This window comes from Oryctolagus cuniculus, chromosome 11, assembly GCF_964237555.1.
Source record: "Oryctolagus cuniculus chromosome 11, mOryCun1.1, whole genome shotgun sequence".
NCBI classification, from domain to species: domain Eukaryota; kingdom Metazoa; phylum Chordata; class Mammalia; order Lagomorpha; family Leporidae; genus Oryctolagus; species Oryctolagus cuniculus.
This window is the reverse complement of record NC_091442.1, coordinates 28739492-28761007: the sequence shown is the minus strand read 5'-3', so window position 1 is coordinate 28761007 and position 21516 is coordinate 28739492. Positions and strand designations below refer to the sequence as shown.

Genomic DNA, 21516 nt, shown 5'->3' with positions numbered 1-21516 from the left:
GTTTCTATCTCTCTATAACTCTGTCTTTCAAATAAATAAATATTTTTTGAAAGAAGCATGTTGCAAAACAGTTAACATATCATGATTTTGTTTATGTGAAATCAAATAATTCCCCACAGAAAACCATCCAAACTATATATTACTGAGAGGTTCAAACCAAATTTTTCATATCAGTTTTTTTCCTTGATGAAAAAAAATTGTTTATTTGAGAGACAGAGACATCAGAGCAGAGAGGAAGTAGGTGGATAGGTAGAAATGGAGACAGAAACAGTGAGTGAGCTCTGGTCTGCTGGTTCACCTCCCAGATTCCTACCTACAATGTCTGGCTCTAGGCCAGGCCAAAGCCAGGGCCAGGGGATCTCCATCAAAGTCTCCCATGTGGGCAGCAGGGACCCAACTACTTGAATCACCACCTTCTGCTTCCCAAGGTGCTCATTAGCAGGAAAATGGAATTGGGAACAGGAGCTGAGACTCAAACCCAGGCACTCCAGTGTGAGTTATGGGCATCATAACTAGTGTCTTAACTGCTAGACCAAATGCCTGTCCCTACATCAGACTGTATGAAGGTTCACTTGGTAAAGCATTTAAAACACAAAACATACAGAATATAAAGAAAATATATTAGAGGTGGGCGCCGGGTTCTAGTCCCAGTTGCTCCTCTTCCAGTCCAGCTCTCTGCTGTAGCCCAGGAGGGCAGTAGAGGATGGCCCAAGTCCTTGGGCTCCTGCACCCGCATGGGAGACCAGGAGGAAGGCACCTGGCTCCTGGCTTCGGATCGGCGCAGCGCCGGCCGTGGTGGCCATTTGGGGAGTGAACCAGCGGAAGGAAGACCTTTCTCTCTGTCTCTCTCTCTCACTGTCTAACTCTATCTGTCAAATAAATTAAAAAAGTATATATATTAGAGGATCTTTAAAAGTTGATAGGAAGGGGGTGTCAGTGTTGTGGTATAGTGGGTTAAGCTACCACCTGCAGTGCTGGCATCCCATATGGGCACTGGTTCTTGTCCCCATTGCTCCACTTCTGATCCAGATCCCAGCTAAGGCACCTGGGAAAGCAGCAGAAGATGGCCCAAGTGGTTGGGCTCCCTATACCCACTTGGGAGACCCAGATGAAGCTCCTGGCTTCTGTCTGGCCCAGCTCTGGCCATTGTGGCCATTTGGGGAGTGAACCAGTGGATGGAAGATTCTCTCTCTTTGTCTCTGCATTTCCTTCTCTGTAACTCCATCTTTCAAATAAATAAGTAAGTCTTTGGGGAAAAAAAAGTTGCTGGGAAAATTGAATTAAAAGTATGTTTATTTTAGTATAAAAATTTATTTCAAAACTATGATTTCTAAAATGTTTTTGCAGCAATATAAATATATACTTTTAATGTATACTTTTAATTTTACTTTTGCATGAACTTTTAAAGTTCCCCTTGTACTAGTATTTTGTTCAGTTTTCAAAATAGAAAAGTGCAAATTATGGAGGAAAAAACAGGTAAATCTTTATTTTCAATCCCCCCCTCTATGGAGCCAGGTTTTAAAAAATTATTTTTTTTCCACTTTTTTTTCTCTCTAGGGATCCTGGATAATCAGATACAGACAAGAAAACATACTTGGATGTTTATATAGCAATTGTTATAAAAGCAGTAAGCAGTAAGTTAATTAGTATATATAATATGGAAGAGAGGAGATGATTGTTTAGAATTCATAAGTATTATACCTGTGGCTAACTGTATTGTCAGGAAAACACTCAGGTGTAGCAGAAAGAAAAAGTTCAAAATGCTTGGTGGCTTAGGTCTTGTGATCTTGGGGAAACTGAGTGGTTAGATCTTGGTTTCCTCATGTGGTCATCCGTCATGTCTAAATTCTGAGTCTGAATACAAGTAATATCAGAAATACAGTAGGAAAACAGCATATTTTACCTAAGTTGTATTACTGGCTCTGCTGTGTCTATATGTCTTCTAAAGACAGGACTTTGTGAAGTCGTGGGGGACAGCAGGCCATTCAACCAGTAGCCCAGTTCAATGCTCAGGTTTGGTGTATGTTTAAAGTCTCCGTTAAATGGACTGGTCTCAGTTCAGAAGAATAAAGACTTTAGCTTTGTATGTAATATTTTACTTTTTCCTCAAAAAAGGTTAATATTTTACATAATTCAAAAAAGCACTTATGTAGATAAAAATAAAAATATCCCGAAATATTAACAATGATTAATTCTGAGATCTGGAAATATGGGTAGGTGATCGTAGTTTTCTTTTATTGGGGTTTCCCCCCACTTTAATTAAAAGGTAAATAGTTCTATGACACATTTCATGGTTTGGTGACAAATGGTAGCTTATGTTCAAAACAACCCATCGTAGCACAGTGGTTAAACTGCCATGTGAGATGCCTGCATCCCCTTCTCCAAGTCCCAGCTCCTCCACTTCTTATCCAACTTCCTGCTAATGTGCATCCTGGGAAGCAAAGATTAAGGCTCCAGTACATGAAAGAGTTGGGTGGAATTCAGGACTCCTGGCTTTGTTCTGGCCCAGCCTTGGCTGTTGCAGGCAACTGGGGAGTAAACCAGCAGATGGAAGATATCTCTGTCACTCTGCTTTTCAAATAAATTTTTAAAATAAATACATTAATTTTAAAAATTGAATTTGGGAAGCAAGAAAATGTACAAAGGAAAAATAACTGAATTTAATTTTACCCATTTGACAAAATAAGAAACACTAACCAGGATAATTTTTACTCTGGGAAGAGGAGTATCTGTCTGTATTTTGTTTGCTTCCTCTTTATTTAGTCAAGATGCTTGTGAAAAAAGAAACTGTTTTCAGTATTATCTTGGCTTTCTACAGCAGTAGTGGGGGAGTTACTTGTTTCTTGGTCACATGGCCTATTCATGCTTTTGTCACTGGCTGGTTTTAAGTTTGAAAACCAAAGAGCTCTTAGTAACCTTGGCAGTCACTCAGCCTACTGTCTAGATGGATTGGGAAATGAGCCAGGGACCAACTTGATGAAATATTCCTAGTGCAGGAAGTGATCATGAGATCAAGCTTCTATGAAACATGAAAAAGTAAGGGAAGGCGGACATTAACCATTTCCCAGGGAAAGAAGTTTCTTCTTTAATTTTCTTGCTATTTTTGTCCTGCTGCTTCCAAACCTTGAACCTGAATGAGTTGGGGCATGGGAACACTAAGAAGAATCCAAAAAGGAAAAGGAATCTGAGAATGTAGTGTTGCGTAGCTGGGTGTAGGGCAGTGTACTGCAGCAGGTTCAGTTAGGGTGGCCGTGAAGTCTGACTGTGGTGGATGGAACAGTTGATACAGTTGGTTTGTGAAAGATCTTAGTTAACGATGTGGAGGGCTGGGATTCTGCTCAATGTAGGGAAGAGATTACTATCTGGAGTATTAGGGAATGACTGGTGGTGGTAGGATCCCCTCTGGGGCTGGAAATAGAGGATACTGGGGAGGAAGAGGACTAGGTGTTCTGAGAGTGGGGTCCTGGATATGTCAGTGTCTGGGAGTGCCTCTTCTCACATTTCGCTTGGGGGCAAGAGGAGAACCGTGGCTGAAGGACTAAGATCTGCACACAGATGGGCGCAGTTTTCCTCTGCTGATGCTCTTGAGGATAGCTGTGAGGCTTCATCTAGGCTCTCAAACAAATCTTCGTTTTTGTGTTTGCTTTTTGTTTGCTTTTGGTTTTGAGTCAGACTCATGAAGACCATAATAAGGGCAAATCAGTGTAGAAACTCTGCTTCACAAATCCTCAAAAAATAAGATGGCATTGAAATTTCCTGGAGGCCACTGCTGAGTTAGTCCTCTCCATCACTGACCTGCAGGGGACCAGAGAGCTCCTGACCATCAGTTTGTAGTCAGAAGTTCAGACTTAGTCTTCAGACCGGTTCTGAACAGTCTGTTCCAGAAAACAGACTAGAAAGGAAGCCTTCCCAATGCATTCCCATGGTACTGATACCAGAGCTACGCAATGTCCACTCCTGGTTAAGTCATTCCTCTTCTTCACACCTTAATCATGGAATTCTCACACAAGATGCCGCTCTTCTCCTGGGCTGTGCAGGAACTCAGGGAATTGTTTTCTGTTCCTATTGCAGCTGCAGCCGACTCCGCCGAGTTCAGAGTATCCTGACCCAGAGCAGCAAGTCTCAGCCTGATGGCATCCTCTGCATCCTAGGTCAGTGCTTTTCTTCTTCTTCTTCTTTTTTTTTTTTTTTAAGATTTTATTTACTTGAGAGAGAGAGTTACAGACACAGAGAGGGAGACAGAAAGAGAGAGAGGTCCTCCATCTGCCGGTTCACTCACCAGACAGCTGCAATGGCCAGAGCTGTGCTAGTCTGAAGTCAGGAGCTTCTTCTGGGTCTCCCACACAGGTGCAGAGGCCCAACCACTTGGGCCACCTTTCACTGCTTTTCCAGGCCCTAGCAGAGAGCTGGATCAGAAGAGGAGCAGGCAGAACATGAACTGGCGCCCATATTGTGGAGGCTTAGCCTGTTATGCCACAGTGCTAGCACCTGGGTCAGTGCTTTTAACAGATTGGAACAACTTGGCTTCTTGTCACAGGAAGATATTAATAATATGGTGAGATAAACAGTCAGCTGGTATACTTCTCCTGACTCTTACTCCCCTGAAATATGTTGCTATTTTTTATAATGTCTGCTTTTCTTTTTTCTTTTTTCTTTTAATTTCTTTATTTGAAAGGCAGAGTTACAGAGAGGCAGAGGCAGAGAGAGAAAAAGAGAGATCTTCCTTCCGCTGGTTCACTCCCCAAATGGCCACAAACGGCCAGAGCTGCCCTGATCCAAAGCCAGGAGCCAGGAGCTTCCTCCGGGTCTTCCTACATGGGTTCAGGGGCCCAAGGACTTGGGCCATCTTCTACTGCTTTCCTAGCCATAGCAGAGAGCTGGATCGGAAGTGGAGCAGCTGGGACTTGAACCAGCGCCCTTATGGAATGTTGGCACTGCAGGCAGCAGATTACCCACTATACCACAGCACCAGCCCCATATATTGCTATTTTAATGAAGTTGGATGAGAGCATTCTTGGAGCTCCTTTTATCCTAACCCCTTCTTATCCTCAGACAGACAGGTTTACCTCCTGCCCTTGATACTTCACTCTTGCCCAGAACCATAGCTCTGAAACTTCACAGACACCCAGGAACCAGGTACTGTATGTAGCTGAGGCACTGAAGGGCAGTAGTGAAGACAGTATTTGATTTCCTTTTCATATGTTTCTGACCCAGCCCACTAGAGCATAAGCTTCATGGGGGCCCTGTGCAGGCACAGTCACCACTGCACCACAGTATACAGTTACAGTGCTAGTAGCCCTTGCACCTGAAGTTTATGATTGTGAAACAACGAGTGTTTGTGGTTCAATTCACTTGTTGTCGTCATATCTTTGGGTCTTTTTCATACCACCTTAACCTGCCTTTATTTAATCCCCCTGTTCTGATAGAAATCCCAAGAAGTTAATGTTCTTTTTACCTCTATTCTTAGGCCAGCTAAAATTCTTTCAAGATCTTTTTAAAAAAGATTTTTATTATTTGAGAGACAGAGATGGAGAAAGAGACTGAGAGAGGAAGATAAGAAGAGGAGAGCATTCTCATCTGCTGGTCCACTCCCCAAATGCCCACAATGTCTGAGGCTGGGCCAGGCCAAAATTGGGAGCTGGGAACTGAATCCAGGTCCCCCAAGCTGATGGCAAGGACCTAACCACTCAAGCCATCAGCAGCAAGCTGGAGTTGAGAGTAGAGCCAGGACTAGAATCTAGGTACTCTAATATAACACACAGGGGTCCCAGTTGGCATCTTAAATGCATGGCCAAACACCCACTCCATATTCCAAAATCTTTAACAAGCCATGAAAGGATTCGTTCAGTGTTTTCTGGTTTTATAGAATGTTGGCATAAATTCCTTGGGAATTACCCTTCGGAAATTAACAACTTCAGGACAGGTGTTTGGCCTGGCAGTTAAGACACCAGTTATGTCCCATGTCAGGGCACCTGAGTTTGTCCTGGCTCTGCTAACAGCTGACACATATCCTGGGAGACAGCAAGTAATAGCTCAAGCAGTTGAGTCACTGCTACCCACGTGGCAAGCCTGGATTGAGCTCCCAGCTTTGACCTGGCCCAGCCCTGGCTATTGCAGGCATTTGGGAAATGAACCATTTAGGAAATGAACCAGCAGATGGGAGCTCCCTTTGTCTGTCTGTCTGTCTCACTCTCTGTGTCTCTGCCTCTCAAATATTTTTTAAATGGAGAGGATTTATTAAAAAATTAACCTCAGTAGTCAAGACTGATTGTATCAGCAAAATGTTCTTGGAATCCAGGTAAGAGTCCTTGATGTTGGGGCCTGTTTCTTTCACAGAGTTACTTAGTTTGGTTTATGGTCTGAGGGGCCGGTGCTGTGGCAAAGCGGGGAAAGCCGCTGCCTGCAGTGCCAGCATCCCGTAAGGGCACCAGTTCAAGACCCGGCTGTTCCTCTTCCATTCCAGCTCTCTGCTATGGCCTGGGAAAGCAATATGAGATGACTCAGTTCCTTGGGCCCCTGCACCCACATGGGAAACCCGGAAGAAATTCCTGGCTCTTGGCTTCAGGTTGGCCTAGCTTCAGCCATTGTAGCCATTTGGGGGTGAACCAGTGGATGGAAGATCTCTTTCTCTGCCTCTGCCTCTCTGTAACTCTGTCTTTCAAACAAATAATATCTAAAAACAAAAACAAAAACAAAAACAAACCAACTGATCTGAGCTGCTGCCTTTAACTTGCCATCAGAGTTTTTCTGACCAGAACTTTCTTTGCCTTGCAGGAATTGATAGCAGGTATAATGAAGGCTGCAGAGAGCTGGCAAATTATCTTCTGTTTGGTTTGTACAATCAGAATATCTGTGATTTTGAGATAACGGGATTTTCTGAAGAAGTTCTAGATGGTAAGTATATATTTATAAATTCTGGTTGAGAGAGGAATAGGTGCTTATTTCTTTGGATCTTTATTTCATGCTTTTTAAAAAAAAATTATAAAATATCATCAAATATAAACTCGCCGAAAGCCACAGTAAGTTTTTTGCCTTTTTAATAATGAAAACAGGGATGGCTGCTGCTTGGGATGCCTACAGCTCATGTTAGAGTGCCAGTTTGAGGCGCGGCTGCTCCATGCTTCCAACACAGCTTTCTGTTAATGTGCCTGGGAGACAGTGGATGATGGCCCAAGTGCATGGGTTCCTGCCACCTCTATGGGAGACTCAGATGAGGTTCTTGGCTCCTGGCTTTAGCCCTGGCTGTTGTAGGCATTTGGAGAGTGAACCAGTGCATGGAAGATCTTGGTATCTCTCTTTTTCTCTCTCCTTCCCTCACTCCCTTCTTCCATTCCCCTCTCCTCCCTGCCCCCTCCTCCCTTCTCTGTCACTCTGCCTTTCAAATAAATAAATAAATACATCTTTTTTAAAAATGGAAAGCAGCATTTATTCTTTGCTAATAGATAAGTAATATACTCCTCTTGTTCAGTAGCTAGATAATAAGAAACTACCAACAAGTAGTTTTCAGAATATATTTATTGGCAAATCAGATTTAGGGAAAAAACTAAACATCGGTATTCAATTTTATCTCTTTTTAGCAAGGTAATAATTTTCCTTTTACATTTTTTTTTAAAATTTGTGAGGCAGACAGAGCGCCCATCTTCTGGTTCACTCCTCAGATGCCTGCAGTGGACTGGGCTGGGCTGGGCTGGGCCAAAGCCTGGAAGCTAGAATTCATTCCATGTCTCCCGTGTGGGTGACAAGGACCCAACTACGTGAGCCATCACCTGCCTCCCAGGGTCTGCATTAGCAAGAAACTAATCAGAGCCAGGGCTGAGTGTTGAACCTAGGTATTCTGATGTGGACATGAGCATCCTAACCAGCGTCTCAACCACTGGGTTAAACGCCCACCCCGTTTCCCACTGCCTATATGGGCTGAAGGTTCGGATTATGTGCTATTGTCTTGTGAAAGCACTTTCAGTTGTGAGATGAGGGTGAGCCTGCAGGCTGCTCCTACAAGGAACACTTCATGTGGATCTTCAGCTGAGAGACAAAGACTCTTTATCCTGCTGTCTTTGGGAATTGTTTTCGATGTGACTTTAATTCATGACGATGTCTGTGAGTACAATGCAGGCTTTCTGTTTACATTCCCCTTTCCGCAGCCTGGAGACACTCCGCCTGTGTTGATGCTACTATGGACTGCTGCCCAGGAGCTATCTCTGATATCACATACTTAGCATCATGACTTGTCTGCCAGATGGGTCAAGAGACACAGGAATGGACAAAAAACAGACAGCTCTTGTGAGGCAGCTGGGGAGGCAAGAAAGCAAATGTGTGACGTGAAATAATCTTGAGTATAGTGATCAGTTTAGTCCTCCAGAGAACATTTGGCAGTATCTGAAGACATTTTTGATTGTCGCAACTGCACAGGGTGCTGCTGGCATCTAGTGGGTAGAGGCCAGCAGTGCTGCTAAGGATCTCAGAATGCCCAGGACAACCCCCCAAACTCGAGATTGAAAAACCCAATTCTAGTGTATGTAAAAACTCTTGTTTGTCATAGTAGATTGATAAAAGCTTTCTTTTTTATTAGGAACTGCAGAAAGAGAAATTGCTCCTTCAATTTTTTTTTTTTTTTTCAATTCAAGTTTGGTTTCAGATTTGCTTTAAAATGTTTTCCCCTTATACTGTACAGCATCTACTGGTTTGGAAAGAATTAATTTGGCAGCTCATACCGGCCACATATTTCATTGCATCCAAGGTTATTAAGGATATTACAGTACCAAAATTAAGGGAATAGTTTAAATGCTGAAAGGGATAGTTTGCTTATCTTTGTTTTCATCCTGTTATTTGACACCATGGATACTTGGAAAATGAGCATTTCCCTCCAAATTCATAAATTTATTTTAAGATCCAAGAGGTTAGAAGCTGATATTACCAGATTTATGCTTCTGTGTTTCAGTCTCTAGTTATATGAGAAGACAAAAAAGCCAACATAAGGGATTTATTTTAGAAAAAAAATACTTCATAGGGCCTGGCATTGTGGTATAATGGGTTAGGCCGCCACTTGCAATGTCGGCATCCTATATGGGCACTGGTTCAAGTCCTGGCTGGTCTGTTTCGAATCCAGCCCCTTGCTCTGTAAGTGGTGGAAGATGGCCCAAGTCCTTGGCCCCCGCAACAATATTGGAGACACAGATGAAGCTCCTGACTTCAGCCTGGTCCAGCACTGGCCATTGCAACCATCTGCGGGGTGAACCAGTGGGTGGAAGATATTTCTCTTTCTCTCTGCCTCTGCCTCTCACTAACTCTGCCTTTCAAATAATGGCGGCCATTGGAGGGTGAACCAACGGCAAAGGGGAGACCTTTCTCTCTGTCTCTCTCTCTCACTGTCCACTCTGCCTGTCCAAAAAAAAAAAAAATCTTTTAAAAAAAGTGAAAGTTTATTACTCCATACATTAAAAAAAAAAAAAGCCAGCCTTATGGAACCTTATTTCAGGAGGTCACTGAGCAGGTGGTCAACTGTGGTCAGTATTTGTTGGGTTTATAATTTTTTAAAAAGATTTATTTATTTATTTAAAGGTCAGAGTTACAGAGAGAGAAGAAAAGACAGAGAGATCTTCATTCCACTGATTTACTCCCTAGATGGCCACAGTGGCCAGCACTGGGTCAGACTGAAGCCAGGAGTTAGGAGCTTCATCCAGGTCTCCCACATGAGTGGCAGGGACCCAAGTATTTGGACCATCTTCTGCTGCTTTTCTCAGGCCATTCATAAGGAGCTGGATTGGCAATGGAGAAGCCAGGACACAAACTGGCATCCATGTAGGATACAGGTGTCACAGGCAGCGGCTTTACCTGCTGGGCTGCAACAGAAGCCGCCATAATCTGTTTTTTAAAACGTGTGGTCCATCATACTGTTTGACTGTGTGGCATTGCCTTACACCTGCTGCATTCAGTGCTTCCCTCCTTCCTGTGCCTGTCTCACCTCCAGCAACTTCCAGCTTCATCTTGTTAGAAGGTGGCCGGCTGGCTCCGGTCTCAGAGGAGTCAGGGAAGAGAGCCTCTGCTTTTCTCCTGAAAATATGACTGCTTTCATTCTCAGTGTTCAAATACTTTACTATTGCTGCCGCGTTCCATCGGCCTTCTGTTTACCTGGATTTATTTGTACCCTTGGGGTTGCTTTATTTACTTGACCTACCAACATTGATGGCTATTCCTCCAGTCTGGAGCTGCTGATATATTTATAGAAGCTCTTTCCCCTGCCTGTACTTCCTTCCTCCCAGTCTTTCCTGGGAACAGAGTTCACCAGTGTACACAGTAACCCTTCCCACAGCTGACAGGCATGTCCGGGCCCACAGTTGCCTTGAATCAGATGAATCAGGAGCCAAGAGCTTAGATGCTGGTATCTGTGGGAAACCACCAGGTGTATTTGGTGCTGTTTTCCTGCCTCAGTGGCTTTCAACTTCAGGGTTTTCATTTGGTATGAATCTCTGCAGTGAAGTACACAGCCAACTTCAGAACCACAAATTTGACTGTGTTGAACTTTGCAGAATACCATGTTTCAGTATATGAAGACTGTTCTCTATCTTGTGTCTAAATTGCTGTAAGCAGAGGACCATGGTGGTGGGAGCATTGCATGGGGAGTAGGAAATCCGGCTGTCAACACTTGAGTGTTCTACATTCCTTTGAACACATTAGTTCTCCGTTTAAAGCTTTGTTCCATCGTCTCTGACGTATTTTTAATGGTTTAACTAATTATATGAGCAGGAAATGATAAAGGAAAAGCTCTGACAATCTGTGTTGACTTGTTTTTCTTACAGACGTGATTATACTGATTAAATCAGACAGCGTCCATCTGTACTGTAATCCTGTGAACTATCGCTATCTCGTACCGCTTGTGGCGCATTGGAGAAATCTGCACTTCCACTGCATGACTGAAAATGAGGTGAGGAGAAAAGGTGGAATAGGCACGTAGAGATGCTCTAAGGAAAGTGTAGATGTGGAGGGCTGGCACTGTGGTGTAGTGGGTAAGACTGCTGCCTGCAGTGCCCGCATCCCATGTGGGCACCAGTTCGAGTCTCGGCTGCTCCACTTCTGATCCAGCTCTCTACTTTGGCCTGGGAAAGCAGTAGAAGAAGGCCCAAGTCCTTGGGCCCCTGCCCTTACGTGGGAGACCTGGAAGAAGTTTCTGACTCCTGGCTTCAGATTGGCACAGCTCCGGCTGTTGCAGCCATCTGGGGAGTGAACCAGTGGATGGAAGATCTCTCTCCCTCTCCCTCTCCCTCTCCCTCTCCCTCTCCCTCTCCCTCTCCCTCTCCCTCTCCCTCTCCCTCTCCCTCTCCCTCTCCCTCTCCCTCTCCCTCTCCCTCTCTCTCTCTCTCTCTCTCTCTCTGCCTCTGCCTTTCAAATAAATAAAAATAAATCTTAAAAAAAAAAAAAAAAACAAGGCTCTTTGCTACAAAGGTGCAAATTAATTTTGGCAAATATCCTTGGCTAAATATTAGAACTGGCTCAGGGATGACAGTGTGAGTATTTCTGATTAGCAAATATAGATTGACTTTGAAACACCCTTTAAGAACACTCCTCTATAAATGCCATTTGGGATAACTGACAAAATGCAGAAAAAAGGGCCTATGCTGTGGCTTAGTAGGCTAAGCCTCTGCTTGCAGCATCAGCATCCCATATGGGTGTCGGTTCGTGTCCCGGCTGCTCCTATTTAATATATATTTAAATATATATAAGAGTTACAGAAAAGGAACAGAGAGAAAGAGAGAGAGGTCTTCTATCCTCTGGTTCACTCCCCAGATGGCTGCAATGGCCAGAGCTGAGCTGATCCAAAGCCAGGAACCAGGAGCTTCTTTTGGGTCTCCCATGTGGGTGCAGGGTCCCAAGGATTTGAGCCATCATCTGCTGGTTCCCAGGCCCATTAGCAGGAAGCTGGATTGGAAGAGGAGCAGCTGGGACTTGAACCGGCACCCATTTGGGATGCCGGTGCTGCAGGCTGGGGCTTTAACTGGTTGCACCACAGCACTGGACCCCCAGCTACTCCTCTTCCAATCCAGCTCTCTGCTTATGCTGTGGAAAAGCAGTATAAGATAACCCAAATGCTTGGGCCCCTGCACCTGTGTGGGAGACCCAGAAGAAGCTCCTGGCTCCTGGCTCCTGGCTCCTGGCTCCTGGCTCCTGGCTCCTGGCTCCTGGCTCCAGATCAGCCCAGCTTCTACCGTTGTGGCCATTTGGGGAGTGAACCATTGGATGGAAGATCTTTCTCTTTGTCTAATTCTACCTCATAAATAAATAACTAACATCTTAAAAAAAAAAAAAGAATTGAGAAAATAAGAGACTTTGTGTGATGTCTCACCAAAACCTGTTTTTCTTTTCATTTCTCTCATTAGTATGAAGATGAGGAAGCTGCAGAAGAATTTAAAATTGCCAGCTTCGTGGACATGGTTAGAGACTGTAGTAGAATCGGCATTCCTTACAGTTCCCAAGGTGAGTATCTGACAGCAAGCCATTTGCAAACCTTGCTTAGATACTGTGTAGATCAAACATGTCTATTTCTGCTTTCTTTGGAGGCATTGAACAGGGAAACCCCTTGATCCATTTTTACTAAAAGCAAAGATAAAGCAGGGGGGACTTTGCCACCCAAGTTTGTATTTGTAACTGTGAAGTTTCTGCAATAACACAGTTGGCTACCAGTGGTCAGGTAGAATAACTGGTAGGGGAGTTAGCACTGTTGACGTCTAGACTGTATCACTTATTGTGCATAAAATATAGATGAAGTTCTTGATAAATAGTAATTTGGATAGATATTTAAAAAGTAATGCTGACAGTGAGGTTCAAAAATGAAGGTAAAATAAAGGAAAAAATTAAAAAGTTTAACATGTGTATATTGTAGCAAAAACAATCCTTCCACATAAAACCTAATGACACAAGAAAAGAACAATTTGGTAGTTTTCTCTTGAGAAAGCTGATGGGTATGTTTCTTAAAAAAGAAGCCAGATTTGGGTCTGTTAATAATTATACCCACTGAATGATGCAAGTCAGATGTAATAGGCTACTTACTTATTTTTTATTTAGTCACTTAGGAAAATAAATGTGAAAATAGAGAGAAATTTGAACTTATGTAACTACTTTATGGTTTGAATTTTCCTGGTATGCTTGTGAGAAATGATGCCTATTTGACCGCTTTAGATCAGCCTGAGACTGTTATATCCCAAGTGATATCTGATATGTGTTGTTGTATTTCATTCCTGTAGGTCACTTGCAGATATTTGATATGTTTGTGGTGGAGAAATGGCCAATTGTACAGGCCTTTGCACTTGAGGGCATTGGAGGGGATGGATTTTTTACCATGAAATACGAGGTAGGTATGAAAAGCAGTATGCCTCATTACTGTGTGAGACTACACTATTCTAATGAAGGATGCACAGAGTGGTGTGTATTACTGTGATAACTGGAAGTTTTTCCTGGAGCAACCTGGAAGACTTAGCGTCCGTTTAAGGCTAGCCCCCTGCATCTTGTTCTCCTGTTCCTGTCAATCCTTCTCTCTCCTTTCTCTACTCTGAGTCAGCTGTCCTTCCTTTCTGGTCCTGTTGCACTCTGGGCTAAATTCTTACTCTTACAGCTTTTATCATTCTGTGATTAGAGATTTGTCATTGCTGTGCCTCGCCACCCTCCCACTCACCCCTGGCCCCTGAACTAGTAGGTCCTTGGGTACAAGAACAGAGCTTCTGTTGTGCATACCTCATATGATCCTATAATTGAGAAATGAAAGAGTACAGAATTTTATATAAATACTATACACTAGAAGAATGAAGAGGTTAGCTTTTGTGGTAAGTGCCAGTTTTTTTTTTTTTTTTTTTTTTTTTTGAGAGGCAGCGACAAACAGAGCTCCCATCTATATTGAATCTATACTGATTTACTCCCTAAATGCTCATAGTGACTAAGGCTGGGCCAGGCCAAAGCCGGGAGCTGGGAATTCAATCCAAGTCTTCCACATAGGTGACAGGGACCCGACCACTTAAGCCATCAAGTGTTGCTTCTCAAGAGTCTGCATTGGCAGGAAACTAGAATCAGAAACAGAGCCAGGATGGAGCCCAGGTACTCCGACGTGGTATGCAGTTGTCTTAACCAGCATCTTAACTGCCAGCCAAACCCCAAACCCCTACCCCAAGAATAATGTCTTTTGCAAGTACATTCCTTGCATCTAGGAGTTGACTAATAAATGAAAGGGGTCCGTCCAGAGTACAGATTAGGGAGGATGGCCTGATAGTTCAGCAGTACCACCACAGGCATCTGTGTGCCTCTAGGCTCTTCACAGAAGTGACGTGTTCCCAGCACAGGAAACCAGGGAAGGGGAGCATTGCCATGCTGGTAATGGGGACTTTCTGTTAGTAAGTGGGACATCCAGAAGCAAGGCACAAGGCTGATTCTCACCCTTCCTTCTGCGAAGCACTAGTGTCCCTAGGAAATGAGCAGGCTTGCCTGGCTGAACTGCATCACACCCGCTAGTGTAGAGCAGCCTGGGTTGCATGGCTAAAGAGCACCGTCCCACCTGGGCTCCACTCTTCTCCAAAACCGCAGTATTCTCACGTTGATTATGAGTAGCATAACATCGACAAAGCTGTGGGAGGTATCCCTGATCAGATGTGACACTCTTGTAATTCAGAAAAGGGGCTTGAAAAAGAGGCAGGCTACGAGGTAGACAGGAAGCTTGGCATTTTTACAAAGATACTAATGTTGGGGCCAGTGCTGTGGCACAGCAGGTTAAAGCCCCAGTCTGCAGTGCACGCATCCCATATGGGCACTGGTTCAAGTCCCAGCTGCTCCTCTTCTGATCCAGCTCTCTGCTATGGCCTGGGAAAGCAGTAGAAGATGGCCCAAGTCCTTGGGCCCCTGTACCCATGTGGGAGACCTGGAAGAAGCTCGTGGCTTCTGGCTTCGGATCAGCTTAGCTCTGGCCATTGTGGCCATTTGGCGAATGAACCAGCGGATGGAAGACCTCTCTCTCTCTCTGGATCTACCTCTCTCTCTAACTCTTGTCTTTCAAATAAAATAAGTCTTTAAAAACAAAAAGATGTTAATGTTTTAAATTTTTATCAACTATTTTAAATTTTTAAAATTTAAAATCTCTGAAAGACACAGAGACAGATGGAGCTAGCTTCCATCCATTTGGTTCAGTCCTCATATACCATGGCTGAGAAGTTGAAGCTGAAAGCTGGAAACTCAATCCGAGTCTCCCAGGTGGGTGGCAGGAACCCAGCACTTGGGCTGTCGCCCTGCTTCCCAGGGTCTGCATTGGCAGGAAGCTAGAGTCAGGAGCCAGAACTGGGTAATCCCTCCAGGTAGTCTTAACCAGCATCTTAATAGCTAGCTAAACACTTGTCCATTTATTTATTTATTTTAAAGATTTATTTATTTATTTGAAAGTCAGAGTTACACAGAGAGAGGAGAAGCAGAGAGAGAGAGATGTCTTCCATCCTATGGTTCACTCCCCAGATGGCCACAATGGCTGGAGCTGTGCCGATCCGAAGCCAGGAGCCAGGAGCTTCTTCCCAGTCTCCCACGTGGGTGCAGGGGCTCAAACACTTGGGCCATCTTCTGCTGCTTTCCCGGGCCATAGCAGAGAGCTGGACAGGAAGTGGAGCAACCATGTCTCGAACCGGCACCCATATGGGATGCTGGTGCTTTAGGCCAGGGTGTTAACCCACTGTACCACAGCGCTGGCCCCAACACTTGTCCATTTATAATTGTGATTGTATGAACTAGGCATTTGAAGAGTGCCTACTATATGCCAAACTCTGTTCTAAGCACTTTCTATGATTTGACAGATTTAACTCTAAAACAGAGGGTTGTTTGAGGTAGGTACTTTTTTTTTTTTTTTAATTATTTATGTTATTTATTTGAAAGGCAAAGTTACAGAGAGAGGGGAAGAGACAGACAGAACAGCCTGGACCAGGCCAGGACAAAGCCAGGAGCCAAGAAATTCATCTGGGTTTCCCATGTGGGTGTGGGGTCCCAAGCACCTGGGCCATGCTCTGCTACATTCCCAGACACATTAGCAGGGAGCCGAATCAGAAGTGGAGCAGCTGGGACTTGAACCAGTGCCCACACGGTATGCCAGCATTGCAGGTAGTGGCTTTACCTGCTAGACCACAATGCTGGCCCCAGTAGGTGCTATTTTACATTCCTGTTTTACTGAATGGTTGAATGGTATTATCTGAAGTTCCAGAGCTTGTGAGTGGCAGGACTGGAGCCAGGTCCACATGGTCTGGCTTTAGAGACTGTTTCTTTCTTTCTTTTTTTTTTTTTTTTTTTTTTGACAGAGTGTATAGTGAGAGAGAGAGAGAGAGAAAGGTCTTCCTTTTGCCGTTGGTTCACCCTCCAATGGCTGCCACGGCTGGCGTGCTGCGGCCGCGCACCGCGCTGATCCGAATGCAGGAGCCAGGTGCTTCTCCTGGTCTCCCATGGGGTGCAGGGCCCAAGCACTTGGGCCATCCTCCACTGCCTTCCCGGGCCACAGCAGAGAGCTGGCCTGGAAGAGTGGCAACCGGGAAAGAATCCGGTGCCCTGACCGGGACTAGAACCCGGTGTGCTGGCGCCGCTAGGTGGAGGATTAGCCTATTGAGCCGCGGTGCTGGCGAGACTGTGTTTCTAACCCCTCAGCTGCAGCTAGAGTCTTCCTGGGAAGCAGCACAGTGGTAGCCGCATGGTTGCTGCGACCCACTGAGACCAGCTCCAGCTCCTGCCTTAGGAGGATCATAAGATCCTCGTCAAATCATAAAGTCACATTCATAAGGAACTCAGTTGCCTACCCGCAAAACCTTTGAAAGGTATCCATCATCTGAGAGTTCCAGAATGATAGCTAAGACAAGTCTCAAAGTGATCATTGTAGCTATGCAGCAAGTTTGCATGACAGACAGCTACAGAATGAAACATGAGTGGAACTGATAGATTAGCTGGTATGTTTAAACCAGTCGTTCTCAATCTGCCCTCCCCTACCCCCAACATTTGACAGTGTTTGGAAATATTTTTGATTAGCCTTTGCTGGGGAGAGGAATTATACTGATAAGGTCCAAGGATGCAGCCAAGTGCCTTGCAGTGCCCATGGCAGCCCCGCACAAGAAATAACTCTTAGGCCCAAAATATCAGTAGTGTCACTGTTGAAAACCCTAGAGTAAGCATATTAGCAAATGAGGTGGAGCAGGTAGAAAAACATTTAGGATTTTTTTTTTAATCATGCAAGTAAAAAAAAACTGCTGGTAATTCTAAGAAAACAAAAAATAAGACAGCAAATAGAAAAGTAGTATATAATTAGCCTGTGGTGAATAATATTTACATGGTTTTATATTTTAAACAATAATTGTTGCCGTAGCTCAAATAGTCAAGTTATAGGTTTTAAATATTTGTGTGTGTGTGTGTACAGAAAAACTAGGATCAAGAATGAGTGCAGAAAAGCTACAGCTTTGCCATATGTCGTAATTTCTAAATTGGTAGATCAAGAAATAGTAATACTGAGGGGTGACACTAGTGGAGTTTATGAAAGGTTGGAGTAAGAGGTCAAAATTTGTTATTATAAGTTCTTTGTATTATTAACCATAGGCATATATTATCTTGATTAGAATTTTATCTTAAAGGCAAAAGTATAGAATAACTGTGTGTGTGTGTGTATGTATGAACGTGTAAAAATATGTATATGCCAATCTTGAACATAAAGGATGTACCAAAGGTTCTGGAATAGTAGTTCCCTTGAATGGGAAAGCATTAGTATGTATAGGTTCTAATATAATTGATGAAAAAATTGATCTAGTCTAATGCTGCATTTAAACCAAATTATTTCTGAACATCAGAAAATAATTCTGATTGTCCTGGTGATATTGACTTAATTATTTCAATGTTTTTGCCCTTCTGCAGTTACAGGATGTGAGCTTGAATCTCTGGAATGTCTATAGCAAGATGGATCCTGTGTCTCTGGAAACTTTGCTTTCAGAAGTAAGCAGCCAAATACTATTCAACTTCTGAATGGTATAGCCAGCTCATTACTGATTAATGATATTTACTTTCAAGAAATGCACGGTACATTTTAACTGGTTTTAGTCCAGGAATAGAGCAGTTTCCTTGACTGTTATCTTGTACCCTGTGGTGGACTAGGGGTGGAAGGGGTGGAGGGGGAGTCTTAGAAAGTGAGACTACCTCTTCCACTCTGGGGAAACCACACTTGAGGCAAAACCATGGCCTCCTGCCTGATCCAGGGTTTGTTTTCACCTAAAGACATGAGCTTTAAGTAGAACAATACAGAGGTTGTCTTTTTTGTACTCTGGCATGAAAAGATAAAATGATGCAGTATGATTTAAAGGGATCAAGAATTCAAGCAAGGATGTAAACTTGTTCTGTAAAGGGCCGGATACTAATGGGTTTGGTCTGTCTGTGGTTCCTGTTGCAGCTCCTCAGTAGTGCCACTGTGGCACTCAAGCAGCCCCACAAAGTACATAATAAAGGGGAGTGTCTGTGCTCCAAGGAAAATATATTTACAAAAAGATGCTTAAACAAATAGCTGTGTGTCTATGTTCCAAGGAAACTGAGAATGTGTTGCATGCCTGCTGCCTTAAACTGCTAACCTTTGGATTAGAGGGTCAGACGTTAATTGTTCATCTGAACTTTGAAAAAAATTTCAGGGTAGGGAAACAATTTGCAATGAGAAGCAATAAACGAAACTAAAGCTGTAGGAAGAAGTACTTTGGTTATGGAACTCAGTAGTGTCTCTCACTGGCTTTGGGTGGATATTCATGGTTATGGACTTGAATTTTTAAAAAAAAAATAGTATTTTAAATTTTTGCTAATTTGTTTTAGAGGCAGTGAGGGAGAGAAAAACAGAAAGCTCAAATCTGTTGCTTTACTCTCCTAATGTCTGTAATGGCCTGGCTTGGGCTAGTCTAGGCTGAAGCCTGGAGTGGGGAATTTAATCCAGGTCTCCCATGTGGGTGGCAGTAACCAGTCCCCTGGGCCATCACCACTGCCTCCCAAGGATTGCATTAACAGAAAGCTGGAGTCAGGAGCCAGAGATCTAACCTAGGTACTCTTATGTGGGATGGGAACATCTTAATCACTAGGCTAAATTCCTCTCTGGACTTGAATTTTAAGTGTGTCTGGCTCTGTGATGTGTCACTTTAACCTGGTACTCCACATCTAGAGGAGAGAGTGTTTGTTGTCAGTTTTCATAACCAGAAGTAGTTCCCAAAACAGAGTGCTTTAACAAGTCAGGAAAGGGTATAAGAGGAAAACGGAATTGTTTTTCCTGCTCTCCTTCACCAAAAACACAACACCTCTGACATTAGATGTGGCACATGGGGGTGGTATTTACACACACACACACCAAGCAGTTCTTCAGTAGACACTAGCTGGGTGTTCTCCAGTTCAACCCGGTTCTAACACTACCTATCTCGAGATAGACAGCAGGATATCTTGCAAGTTAAGGGCTCAGTCCCACAAGACTGCCCCCCCATTTCAGTTACAAGTGGCAAGGAGTGGGTTATTACCTACACTTCTGATTGACCAGCTATAAATTCGTTTCCAAGACCCACCCCACCTTGAGTTTCGTTAATTGGCCAGAATGGTTCACAGAACTGAAGGAAGCACTTGGCTTATGTTTGCTGATGTGTGAAGGATACAGTCAATGGAAGAGATGGATAGAGTGAGGCATGAGGGAGTGGACACCGCCCTCCAGGACCTTCTACATGTTCACCTAAGTTCTCTGAACACTGTCCTTTTGGGTTTTCAAGTTTCATTATGTAGGCAGGATTGACAACATCATTGGCCAATTTAGCCTTCCCAGAGGTTGAGGATGGGGCGGAAAGTTCCAGTTCTCTAATCCTGTCTTGGTGACCTGAACGTGTGGGCAAGTCATACATGGAGGCTAGACACAGCACTGTAAGTATTTTTTGTTATTGTTGTTTTAAGATTTATTTTATTTATTTGTAAGGTAGAGTTACAGAGAGAGAGAGAGAGAGAGATCTTCCATCCACTCCCCAAATGGCTGCAGTGGCTGGGATTGGGCCAGGCCAAAGCCAGGAGCTTCATTGAGTCTCCCATGTGGGTGTAGGGGCCTACAGATTTGGGCCATCTTCCACTGCTTTCCTAGACACATTAGCAGGGAGCTAGATTGGAAGTGGAGCAGCCATGACTCCATATGGGATGTCGGTGCTGCAGGTGGTAGCTTAACCCACTGTACCATGGTGCCGGCCCCAGCACTGTAATTTTCTGAATATTGCTAGCACCTGTGGAGTCAGTGCAATAAGTCCAATCAGGAGAGCATCTTTAATTGCTCCTGGAGCAAGAGCGATATCAAGCCCCTGAAAAAGCAACAGTCATGATCCTGGTCCTGGTTTTTTGACTTCCCATCAGCTTACTTTTCTTAGATGGTTTTAGGAAGAAAAAGAAGTGCATTTATTGCATGGTAGTGGCATCTTGACTTTTCTGAAGAATAAAGACTAACAGCCTGATTTAATTTTAACTGGAAATAATAAAACAAAATGATTACTGTGCCTTGAAATGCTCAGGATTGCTTTTCAGGGGAGTAACTGATGTAGTAGTGGGGGAATATAAAAGACAAAGGAATAACTCTGGGAATTCTCAGGATTGCATCCCAGAGGAGTCCTGTGTGGTGATCAGGGATTTCTAGAGAGAGGAGGAGGTAGTATGAGCATTCTAGGCACAGAGAAAGAACCTGTGTGGCAGCCTCAAAATCATTCTCTTTAAAACACTGAGAGGGGCTGGCATTGTGGCACAATGAGTTAAGCCACTGCCTGTGAGGCCTATGTGATGCCAGCATCCCATATCAGAATGCCAGTTAGAGTCCCAGCTGCTCTGTTTCCAATCCAGCTTCCTGCTAACATGCCTGGGAAGACAGTGGAGGATGGCCTGAGTACTTGGGCCCCTGCCACCTGTATGGGAGACCTGGATGAGTTCCAGGCTCCTGGCTTCAGCCTGGCCCAGCCCTAGTCATTGTGGCCATTTGGGGGAGAGAACTAGTGTATGGAAGATATCTTTCTCTCTCCCTCTCTCCCTTTCGAAAAACAGACACGGAGAGAAGCTACTCATATGTGACTGTTTTGCCGTGTCTTAGTCCTCACGCCAGTCCTTGTCTAGTAGGGATAATACCACCCAAGAACTGTCTCTTAGATGCTAGTTTAGGGCCGAGGGTTCTCTCTGAAGTTCAGCATCCTTGCCCACTGGCCAGAGACTGAGGTGCATTGGTGTGGTTCTTGGGATTTTCAGACCTTTGCTGCTTGTCTCACCTACCTTGGTACCTACCTGGGTCTGTCTTTTGGATTTGTCTTTCAAGAGTCTGAGCAGAGGGACTCTCCATCCAGCCGACCGTTTCCACCTCCCTACACGAATGCCCATTTCCACAAATGCAACGTTTGTGTTGGGAGAAAGTTAAACAGTAGTGTGGTAGAAAGCACAGGCTCTTGGGTATCTCTTATCTAGATAGATTTCTGTTTTTGCTGGTTATTAGCATTGCATCCTCAGGCAGTTCTG

The 21516-nt window shown here is 44.0% G+C and overlaps 1 protein-coding gene across 5 annotated transcripts in view; it reads left to right on the top strand.

The window, feature by feature from the left end:
* Positions 1-21516, top strand: part of DNAAF9 (dynein axonemal assembly factor 9) — a 128664-nt gene that overhangs the window by 14611 nt on the left and 92537 nt on the right. For 3 of the 5 annotated variants that reach the window (XM_051845225.2, XM_070052018.1, XM_051845226.2), the window contains exons 2-7: positions 4072-4151; positions 6775-6894; positions 10797-10921; positions 12372-12468; positions 13236-13342; positions 17893-17970. In XM_051845225.2, the coding sequence (XP_051701185.2) occupies positions 4072-4151; positions 6775-6894; positions 10797-10921; positions 12372-12468; positions 13236-13342; positions 17893-17970 (607 nt within the window). Of the gene's footprint in view, positions 1-1557; positions 1635-4071; positions 4152-6774; positions 6895-10796; positions 10922-12371; positions 12469-13235; positions 13343-17892; positions 17971-21516 lie in introns of all 5 variants that reach the window. The other 2 variants (XM_051845223.2, XM_051845221.2) reach the window with 1 other exon arrangement.